This window comes from Gossypium hirsutum, chromosome A05, assembly GCF_007990345.1.
Source record: "Gossypium hirsutum isolate 1008001.06 chromosome A05, Gossypium_hirsutum_v2.1, whole genome shotgun sequence".
NCBI classification, from domain to species: domain Eukaryota; kingdom Viridiplantae; phylum Streptophyta; class Magnoliopsida; order Malvales; family Malvaceae; genus Gossypium; species Gossypium hirsutum.
Window position 1 is genome coordinate 25148899 of NC_053428.1, and position 12049 is coordinate 25160947.

Genomic DNA, 12049 nt, shown 5'->3' on the forward strand with positions numbered 1-12049 from the left:
GGGATTATATGTACTGAATCAAACAAAATTACCAAATTTTTCGAAAAACTAGTTGTAATAACTAAGATTACATTTGGTTTTAAAAATATTTCATTTTAGTTATATTTTTCATTTTAAAAAAATTGTATTTTAAAAATTTTAAAAAGGTATTTAGTGAATAAAAAAATATTTTAATAATAAAAAATAAAAACACAACATCCATTTTTCTATATTAGAAACATAATAAAAATGTTCTACATCTATATAGATTTGAAGCAAATAACAGATTTGATATTTAAAAATTGTTGAAAAAAGTTATTTTTGTTATGAATTTGATTATTAGGTAGATGTCCATTAAAATCAAGATAAATTTTGATGTACTTTAAATTCTAATAGTCATTAGAATTAGAGTTCTATTTTATTTATACTTCTTATGTCTATAAATGTAAATTTTGGAGAAGCATTATATATTATTCTCGTTGATTAATAAAATAAGCACTCTCTTCTGCTCTCTCATTTCCTTTGTTCTTTACTCTCTGTCCTTTTATTTTATAACATGTTATCAGTATAATGATTCTCTCTCTCTCTCTCTCTCTCTCTCTCTCTCTCTCTCTCTCTCTCTCTCTCTCTCTCTCTCTCTCTCTCTCTCTCTCTCTCTTTTTCACTTCAAAATCTTTTGAAATTGTCCTACAAATCCAATTCCTCTTTCACCCTTACAACTTTATCTCCAAAATGTTGAAAGATTCAATTTCAAAATGGATTATGGTTCTTAGCCCCGATATTTTATTTATCATTGTACAAACATGGGTAAAGTATAGATTTACCAAACTTTTATATTTTGACCATATTTGCCTTTTCAATTAAGGTATGATTACTACTAATTTTTATTTGACATAAATTTCATATTTTGATGGTATTTGATTTTTGCCTCTCTAAGTTAATTTTTTTAATGTAAAAGACATAATTGTTGATTACATACATTTACTATTAATATGGTATATGTATTACTTTTTGATAACTTATTTTTTTAGGATGAATCCTCTTTGATTAGATTCAATGTTTTGTCACGAGTTATTTAATTTCTTTCATAGTTGAATTATGATTAACTTATATATCAAAATTATTAAGTGATTTTTCATATGCTCTATTAATGAATAAAATAATTATGATCCTCTTTGACTATTTTGGTTTATTTTTTTTATTTTTAAAATGTATATTATCTTAACGTTATTTATATATATGTCATTTGAGACAATATTTTGTCTTTAAATTGGTTTCCTACTTTTAGGCCAAATTTTGTAGAATTATTGAATTGTAAAGATTTCAATCAATTGAAAATAGTTTGAATTAGGTACTTGTTGATTAAGCATTAATAAATTATATATATTTGTGATTTAAAGTAAGTGCTTGTTGATGAAGCACTAAAAATTTACTTGAGTTGTACCTAAGGGATTCCAGTTTGGGAAAAACTACTATTAAACCAATTTCCAGAAGTAATTACTAATCTACTTAAGTCATGAATTAGTAGTGTTAATTTGGAAGCAAGATGATAATAATAAACCAATTAAATTTAACTAAACCTAAATGTACTTGATGATGATTCACTTAACTAACTAAAATCACGACAAAGGCAAGCGCAGCCATTGAATAGCAGTATAGTTATGGTGAGCCGAGAATATCGTATCCACGAGGACTAAAAGTACTAGTAATTACTATCTTCTTATTATCTAGCCGATAAATTGAAGGGATTGTTTTTAATCTAAAATTATCTAAACTAATTATTAAGACTCAACAGAGAATTAAGTAAGAAAATATTCGAATGAACCAATGAGAGAGACAATACCTAGGAAAGAGTCCACCTAGACTTCACTTATTATTCTGAATCTGAATTAAACGATTTATTCACTTGCCTTGATCCGTAGAAATCCCTAAATTATATTAATATCTTTTTCTAGAGTAAAAATAACTGACTCTAGGTTGATTAATTGAAATCTTTTTCTAATTAAAACCTCTATTTTCGTATTAACTCGGTCTATGGATTCCTCTATTAGATTTGACTCTAATCCAGTAGATTTATGTCGTCCTATTTCTAGGATTGCATGCAACTCCACTCAATTATGTCAGATCTACTCTTAAATAGGGACTTTTGCTCCACTAAAATAAGCACATCAATCATGAATTAATATCTTGAAAACATTAAAACATGGAATAAATACACATAATTGAGATCAAGAAATCAAGTATTTATCATTTAATTCAGAAATTAAATAACAAGATCCATCATAGGTTTCATCTTCCCTAGGTATCTAGGGAATTTAATTCATACTTTGGGAGGAAAACATCTCAAAATTAGGAAAACAACAAAACTTTTAGAGAAATTGAATGGATATCTTCAATCTTGAAGGAGATCCTGCTTCTGAGTTGAATCTGTTGGCGTTCTTCGAGTAAATTCATCGTTCTTCTCTACGTCCTCCATTAGGTCTTCTTCTAGTGTGTATTTATACACTTTAGAATGCTTAGAAACCTTAAAAATTGTTTTTTTGCGTGTTTGAGAAACAAGGAGCGATATCGAAATGGGCTCAGCCTGTGTGGGAATGCCCAGGCTGTGTGGTTTTTGAAAATAGCTCGTTTTGTCCGATTTTGACCCATTTTCCGCTCTTTTTGTTCCCCTATGCTCTCCTAAGTATAGAAGCATGAAATTAAAGGATTAGGAGCATCAAATTCACTAAATTATATAATAAATCATCCAAAAACGCATCAAGAATGAGATTAAAACATGTTACTTTTACGGCTTATCAGTACTCCTAGGTTAATGTATCAACTTTTCGTATTCCTTGTTTCAACTACATGAGTTCTTTTAACCTAGATCTAATTGCTTTAGCTAATTAACTATTAATGTAAGGCTCTATTCAATTAGCTAGTTATCAACCTACCTGCACTTCTTGGCGTCCAACTAACATAATAATTCAGCAAAAACTACTTATCTCTCGATGTCACAGTCCCAACCAAATTGGGGTAAGGTTATCACGGATAGGTAATATTGATTTTGGGTTCATTCCCACCTATATGACTTCCTAGGATCATCAAGCCTAGGGTTTTAGGTTCTTCTTTTCCCAACCAACTGATCCGCTAAGAAACTCTACTTTCCAATCAATTAATTAGGTTAATACAGTTGAAACGTAAGAAATATGTATAAAGCATAAATTCTAATCTTTTCAAAAACATTCAATTAACAATGTTAAAGAAAGAGATATAAAAAATAGACTAAAGGAAAGAGATGCTCATGGATTTCATCAATGTAAAAGTGCGACTTCGAAGCAATCTCCGCTTGCCATCATCTAATGTCAGAATCGGATCTTTCGATTACACGAACATAATATAAATTAAGTAAAGACTAAGAACGAAATAAATACCTAAAAATAATTTATCTCCCCAAAATTGTGTGTTTAATCTGGTTACAATGACCTTTATATAGGCTAAACTCATAATATTAAAGTGTAACAGCCTAATTTCAGTGGTGTCGGAAAAAGTGATTCAAGATCACTAAATCTGATGAGTGAGTTCAGAAATTTAGTAAATTAATATTTATAAGTTATGTGTGAATTTAAAAGTATTCTTGAATTAAAGAATGTTGTGATTTAAAAGAAATTATTAGGTAAACTGGGTTAAAAACGAGCTATCGAGACTTAAATTCATAAACCAAGCCATAAATATTTTTATAAATATTTATGGAGTATTATTGAGTTTGTATTAAAGTTTCGTTAGAGAATTTTAACATTTTGATAGTTATTTAATTAAAAAGGACTAAATTAAAAAAAGGTGCAAAACTTGCTAAAGTGATTAAATAGCTTAAGTGACTAATGAGGAAGGATTTAAAAGGCAAATAGACCCAAATTATATGGGCTGGACGGTATGGGCAAGAAATCAATGTGAAATAGGGGCAAAATTGGAAATTTTGCAAATTTATTAGATAAAACAAAGACTAAATTGAAAAATCTAGAGTTTTCTTCATTTCTCATCAGCCAAAATGCCATAGGAGAGTTTTTCATATTTTTGCACCATGTGAGTTCAATTATCGCTTTTTCTTTGTAAGTTTTATGTTTTTGTGACTTTTACAATTAGGTCCAACTATTGAATTTATTAATTTTTTATTTTTGGGTGATTTTGAAATTTACCATGAATGAGTGCTGGAATTTTATGATGAATTAACATGTAATTGAAGTTTTAATTTTATTATATGATGATTTTATTAAGTGATTTTGTTAGAAATTGATTTTTAGGACCTAATTGTGAAAAAGTTATGAATTAGGGTTTAGTGATGAAATTATGAATATAAAAGGCTGTATAGTAGCCTAAAATGATTAGATAAATTGTTAATTGAGAAAAATAAGCTCAATTGATGGGTTAATTGATCAATGACTACATTGTAAAAAATTGTAAAATTTAGGATAAAAGTGTAATTTTAAAAATTAAAGGGCATAAATTGTGGAATGAATTAGAATTGAATTAAATTCTAATGAATGGAAAATTTTATATTTTAGATCAAGAATTCGAAAAGAAGCGTGGAAAAGAGAAAGTAACGGATTAGTCCCTGAATTTCTACAAATTCCACAAATTGGCCCAAGTGAGTTCATACGGTTGAATTTTCATGTTTAATTTTTAATTTAGAAATGATATAATGTATTATTTCATGTCTTTGTTATAGAATTATGATTATTGTAATAAAATGAAAATCGAAGCAAATGTTCAAATTGAGTAGAACGCAGGATTAATTACAATAGTTCCGTGACCAGTGGTGAATTGATGGATAAGACCATGGCTGGACTATGGCAAAGTGTGGAATGTAAGACCATAGCTGGGCTATGGCATTTCAGTGAAAAAACCATAATTGGATTATTGCATTGTGAACGTAAGACTATGGTTGGACCATGGCAATATATGTGTGTACGTGTAAAACCATAACTGGACTATGGCATCGTATAGAGTGAACGACCATAGTGGGGCTATGACATTGTGATATGTGCAAGGTCATGGCAAAACCATGGTAATATATGTATAAGACCATAGTTGTTGTTGAAACTCTTGAAGAGATCAAAATATATTTCTCCAAAATTTTCGTCACCATGACTTTCAAAAGAATGTTGATATAAATGCTTAGCAAATATGCTCAAATAATCATTTGAAAAGCTAGTATTCAAGATTGAATACGTAGAATATGAGATATTATATGATGTTTTCATAAGGGGGAGTAAACACATGTTGCACTCTTTTTTCATTAACCGATATTTTGTCCCATTCAGTTATCCTAATAAGGTTTTTAATAAGGCAACATGTTATGCGTATTATAGATATGTGTACTCTTTTTCCTTCACTAGAAATTATTTTCCCTACAGGGTTTTTATCTTAGTAAGGTTCAACAAGACATTTTATCTACCAATAGACATCCAATGGGGAGTGTTGTGAATATTTTATTATTGAGGGGATATCCATCAAGATAAGTTTTGATGTACTTTAAACTTTAATAGTCATTAGAATTAGAGTTCCATTTCATTTATACTTCTTATGTCTATAAATATATATTTTGGAAAAGCATTGCATATTATTCTTATTGATTAATAAAATATGTTCTCTCTTTTGCTCTTCTATTTTTTTTTGTTCTTTATCCTCTATCTTTTTATTTTATAATAATTTTTACATTTATTTGAGTTTGCACTAGTAAAATTAAAAAAAAACCATTATTTTTAACATTTTTAATTTTACAAAGTATTTTTAGAGAAAAAAATGAAAATTACTTTTATTATTTTTTTAATTTTTTACATATTTTCAATTTTATTTTCTAAAATCATTTTTTAAAATTTTCAGTCAAACACCTTTCCTTAATATGCATTTAGAAAGCCATCTAATATTGAATTTGGATGTAATTGGTTGAAATATGCATGGTATATTTGGGTAACCACATTATAATTAGTGATTCATTGAATTGAATGTAATTGGAGCACTTCCAATTACACTCTTAAATCGATGTAATTAAGTGGGTTACAAACAATTACACATAAATCTAACTATTCTATGACTTTAGAAACAAACTCATACATGATTTAAGTTTTATTTTTTAAAATATAATTATATGCTATTTTCTAACTTTATTTAAATAATTTGAATTTTTGATTGGTGAGAGATAATTTCCCATACATTTGACCTTCTAAATATTTAACTAAATTATATAGTACTTATTATAAATTATTTATATTACTTTTAACTTATTACATGATATTTACTATTAATTATTTATACTTGATCAGACTAATTGATGATAACAAAGAGTTTATGTTTAATGTTATAAGATGAAAAAATCTAACAAATATGAAATGCTAGAATAATTAGATAAAGTTACATGTTTATTTTTCTTATTAATTTTATCAGTAATAATATTGATCGATACTTTCTTGGACTAACATATTACATATACCAATTTGAATTTAAGTTTTGTTACTTATTTAAAGTGTTTTTTTTTCAAGTATTACTGATATTTTTTAACAATATTCTTTTTTATAATTTAAAATTATACAATTGTGTAATTATAATTTATATTACCAACATGAATAAGAAATTAGAATTATTTATAATTGCAGCAAAGCTTAATTAATATGTTAGTAATTATACTTTTATTCAATTAGTGTCTAAAAATATTTTAGTGTTTTCAATTTAAAAAAAAAACGAAAATAACCATTGTAGTGTCCAAATATACTTTGATATTTTCTCTTAACTTCTTTTAAAAAATAGCTCTAAAATTTTTTTAAAAATTAATAATTCATTTTATTTAAATTTCTATATTTTGTGATTTTTTTAATTTTTTCTTTAAATATTTGTAAAAAAAATTGTGTAATACAATGGAAATTTTATTTAATTGTATAAAAATATTTAATTAATTTCAAATATGAAATATTATTAAATATATTTAAAGATATTTTTTTAGAGTAAACTACACTCAAAGTACGAAACTATTAGTAAGTTTACGTTTTAGTCACTCAACCATAAAAAGCTACAAAATGATCCTTGAACTATTTGAAAGTTTTTATTTAAGCCATTGGACTGTTAAGTTTTTTTTAAAGTCCAGCTACTGGGCTTCAAGCATTGATTTGGTGATCAGTATGGTGGATCGATAACGATTGACGAGTAGAAGAACATACTTTAAATCCAAGTTAATCTAATGGTCAATGTTGAAGATTGAAGAAGAAAGATGTTTAGATTTTTGTTTGCAGATACATTGCATTCAAAGTTATTTCATGAAAAACAAATTGATTTGTAGAAGAGAAGGGGAAGAAGAGCTATTGATTGGTGCAAGCGTTGCAAATGAAGAAGATTGTAAAGTAGTAATTTTAATAGCCCAATGACTTAAAGGAAAGTTTTCAAATAATACAGTGACCATTTTGTACCTTTTTGAAGTTATAAGATCAAAATGTAATTTACTAATAATTTAATGACATTAGATGTAGTTTACCCACTTTTTTTAATACACTCTTGAACTTTTGTTACCAAAAATATATCTAACATATTAATTTTAATTCGATAAATACATCTTCATACTTATTTTACAATTCATGTTCGAGTTTCATTTTGTGACTACTTCTTTAAAAAATGTTGACTTCAAAATAAAAATTTATTTTCTCAAATGTAATATGTGTTATTATTAGACCCGATCAATTGATTTTCAGCCTGTAATGTCATATTTTTCCCCAAAATTTAGCATTGAATTATAGTGAACTTATTATATACGTTTGTGAGATAATTGCTAAACGTCAAAACAAGAAACAGAGGAGGGACAAGGTGTTTCTGTTTTTAAAATAAACATAAAAAGAAAACAAAGGCGTAATCTCCTCAAAAGACCCCAATATACATATAGATAGATACATATCATGGTGAAAAGGAAGGCCCTCTAGAATTTCTTGACTTTTATGAGCCTAAAACCACCCCCCCTCAATACCACACCATTTGAGCCATCTATTCCCCTTATTAAAACCAATTTGTTAAAAGAAGCTGATAAAGCGACTATAAGGGTCGTTGGTTAAAGATAATGGCTCGACACCCACTTTCTCATAAGCAATCCTCAATCATTCCCCTGACACTTCTTTCGCCTTCCACCCAATTTTCTTCCCCAGAAAACATGCTTCATCCTCCCAAATCTAGTTTCTGTTTATCGGAACACATGGTGAACAACTATGATTCTAGAGTGCAAAAGACAGCTCAAAATTATAGGCGTTGGAACACCATGGAAGCTGATGTGACTTCGATGATGAAAGACGACTCTGGAGCATCCACTCCTTTATGGGGATCAACCAATCCTTCAAGGAGTCCTTCGCATGGAAAGAACATAAATTACCGATGCTTATCACCGTCATCCAAGGCTCAAGCTATCGCTAGAGGCCAAAAGGAGCTTATGGAAATGGTCAGCAGAATGCCCGAGTCTTGTTTCGAACTTACTTTGAAAGATCTAGTCGAACAACAACAGCCTGTGGTTGTTGAACCGAGACAGAAGAGTGTTGCTGAAGGGAGAGGTACCATCGACCAACATACATACAACAAAGAGAAGGGGAAGAAGAAGATGAAGAAGAATCCGAAGCCTCAATTTAATAGAAGTGGGAGCACAGATAATGGAGGGCTTCTTTTGAAAATGGTGTTTCCATTTTCCTTAGGGTCAAAGTGTAAGAACAAGAAGAAGAAGAATAATGAGTCTAATACAAATCATAATTCCAAAGTTTCTCCAAAGCCAACTGTATCAGATGAATCTGGTAAGAACGTAGATAAAGAGTGGTGGAAGAAGAGATCGGGATCGAGCGAGAGTGAAGGTGGTGGATCCAATATTAACAGTGGAAGCAGCCAAAGTAGCCGTAGTAGCAGCACCGGTAGCAGCAGCTGCGGGAACATCAACAATACCAGCCACAGGTATGTCATAACTGAAAATTTCAGCTATCTTTGTGCTTTCAAATGTTGGATTTGCTTAAATGATAAATAACTCAATTTTCACTTCAATCATGTATCTGAATTTTTCATACTCATATCAAAATATGTATAATAGCAAAGGTCGGACACTGATTAGGAATTTCTTTAACTTTATGCAAATGATAATTATTTCCTGGTTTTAGAGTAAGTTTCATATAGGAACAGAACAAACTTTTGCTGTAAATGCAGGGACCGCAGAGTCATTGGCCTTATTGTAGTGGTTACATATAGCAAGTAATATTTAATTCTTTTTTCAAAATTCTAGAATAGCTAAACAGATGAAAATATCATCTACTGTAAATTTCCAGCTCACAACGTCCTAGTCAAAGTCTTTATAAAAGAAACAAGGAAGCAAAAGGAGATAAAATCATATAAGACATATATTTTTATTTCAAACAGGACTGCAGCTTTTGCACTAAGAAGCCTTTATATATAATATCAATTAAAGGCAAAGATTCAAATTTCAATCTAGAGACCTCCATTTTGAAGGTTACCATCAGCTTTTAATGTTTAAGCCAAATAGTCAAAAGCTATTATGAATTATATACGAGTTTCAAAAAGTTGTGGGGATTGTGGCTAAATGTATACTAAACAGGAAAGGACAAAAAGATGCCATCTCTTGACCAATGTTTATGAGCTGTAACATTTGAGTTCTTATGTTGAAATAATGCAGGCATAAAGGGAATGGGTGCTTAGCTTTCATCTTCACTAGGAAAAGCAAAGCATCGCGGTAAAAGGGCAGCCTTCGGCCTACTTTGAAAATGAAGTTCAACGTGTAATTATGTTCCAGTAATGCTAAACGTTTACGCTAAATGAGGTTGGCATGCAGCTGCAAAGCCTCAGAGATTGTAATTACAGAGTTCTCTGTTTTTTCTTCTTAGCTCAAGATGAAACATAATTTTTGGTGTCCTCTAGTTTGAAATGAGCAGATGACAAGTGATTAAGGAGTGCCAAGATGAACAGGTTTATGGGGAATCTGTGAATGATATCTCTTACCATAGCGACCAGATTTAAACTGTATCTTGTATATCTTCTTTCTTTATGTGTTAAAACTTGGGAACTTTTTTGCTTGATCTTAACATTTTACTGAAATCATAGTCATGGGGTTGTGTTTTTCATTTTGATTATGCCTTTATCTTTTCAACTCGACCTTGTTATAATCATTAAAAGTGAATCAAACAAGGGCCTGGCAACAAGTCATCTTGATAGCTCATATCATATCATATCCCATTCCCACCCCCATCACATTGAACCATGGTCTCCTCTCAAAGTCCAAATTCTCAGGCCCATTATTTCAACTTCGAGTAGACATTTATCATTAATCGTTTCCTGGTCCACCTTCCGTTTATCTATTACATTTATTTGATTTTCTTCAATGGCATCGCCTACCTAAAACAATCATCCCATTCTCCTCAAATGGCACCTTCTTAAATAGATAATCTGTTGTTTATTCATTTCATATTAACATATTTTGTTATATTATAATAAAGTTTAGGATATTGTTATACAACTATCCCAATGGGGACACATGGCAACATGAAAACTAGCTAGAGACACCTTCGAGCAACCCTCCGCCTTGTATTGTCTGCATAGTCACCTAATGACCAACTATCTCTCCCCCAGAAGGAACCATCTATCCTTGACCACCTTTCGAGTCCTCTATTAAGCCATTCGTTATTAACGGGTGCACTCTCCTCAAAAGGAGACTACTAGAGAATCATCACCTCTCCTGTAAATGTCCCAAAAGCACAACATAGAAAGGGGGTCTCCCATTTCCTTCCAACAAAGCCTAAGAAGCCAAGCCATCATTCTCTCCCCTCCACTCTCCTACTTTTTTAGTTCTCGGCCCCAATGTGAGTGAACCGGTCTTCCTCGTCTAACATCCCCTCCTCTTTTTCCAATCTCGTTGATTTCGCGTATCAACAATAGTGCGGTGAGCGTGGACGGTGCCTTTTTCATTCCCTGAATTTTTCACATTGATTTTCCTTTGTTGTTTTGCATAGTTTCGTCCCTACGACTACTTTCTTTGAGCTCTTTCATGGTGATCCGTACATGCTAATCACTAAGTTTTCCTCTCTCCTTCTTCTCTCTTATTTCCCTTTTCTTGTCTCTCTTTTATTCTTACTCCGTCTCATGATATGCTGTTTTTCTGATGTTTTTTAAAGATTGGTTTAAGCCAAGGCAATCAAAAGTTTCTTCGAGAAAGTGTAATGATATGCTTTTTTAGTTTCTTAGCACTTTGTTATACGGTCAGTGACTGCTGACCGTTTGCCTTAGCTGTTAGAATATTGAAATACATTAGGGCATTGCTCTATGAACATATGGTTTGATGTATAGGGGTCATTGTTGATGCTATTGTTGTTGTTGTATGGTTAAATTGCCAAGAGTAGTAAAGATTTAGCGAAAATGAGTGCCATTAAATTCTTTTTCCGAGAAAGAGTTGTGCGCTTCATTCTTTTTATTAAATGGGAAACCGTCATTGTTGGTGATTCATGGTTTTATTATCATAGTGACACGTTATCAAAGTGATTGGGGAGGGTAACATATTTACATTGATTAATTCTTTGAATTCAGTAACTATATCTTTTCTCCTTCAATATTCCTTTTAGATTTCTCTAATCATTAATTTGGGCGCCAAAGTTCTAGTTATTGATAAAAAATTTCTGTTCTTTTTTGGGTCATCCCATGTACTCAATTTTTGAGGTGTCTTCTACATGTGGGTTAAGGTAGTAAAAGAGTTAGAGCTACATCATAGGGATTTTTATGGGTTAATTTTTGTTTCAGTATTACAGACTTTTTAGTAGAGTTGCGTAGATTTTAGTATGGTTTCTTGTCAAAAGAAAGAGTGAAGAAAACTTGAAATTTGTTAAGGACCTTTCTTTTCAATTACTATTATTATTTTATTTTTAATTAGTGAGTGTTAAGATTTAGAATTTAAAATTTTCATTATCTTAAAAAATAATAATTAATAAATATAACTACTATTTTTATATTTTGTTAATTACCAACTTTACCTATCACTCATACAAAAGTACTTGAAAGTGAAAATTTTAGGTAATAGCTAACTAGC

The 12049-nt window shown here is 30.2% G+C and overlaps 1 protein-coding gene across 1 annotated transcript; it reads left to right on the forward strand.

The window, feature by feature from the left end:
• The first annotated feature begins 7873 nt into the window (after positions 1–7873).
• Positions 7874–10097, forward strand: LOC107957715 (uncharacterized). The gene is made up of 2 exons (XM_016893278.2): positions 7874–8922; positions 9653–10097. Exons 1-2 carry the CDS (start codon positions 8054–8056, stop codon positions 9711–9713), a joined length of 930 nt encoding a protein of 309 aa, XP_016748767.1. The 5' UTR covers positions 7874–8053; the 3' UTR covers positions 9714–10097.
• Positions 10098–12049: the final 1952 nt, after the last annotated feature.

Bases quoted from the DNA above. Each gene is read 5' to 3' on its own strand.
- LOC107957715 (XM_016893278.2), top strand. From the start codon at position 8,054: ATGGCTCGACACCCACTTTCTCATAAGCAATCCTCAATCATTCCCCTG. The intron at 8,923-9,652 runs GTATGTCATAAC...GAAATAATGCAG, and splicing joins ATCAACAATACCAGCCACAG to GCATAAAGGGAATGGGTGCT.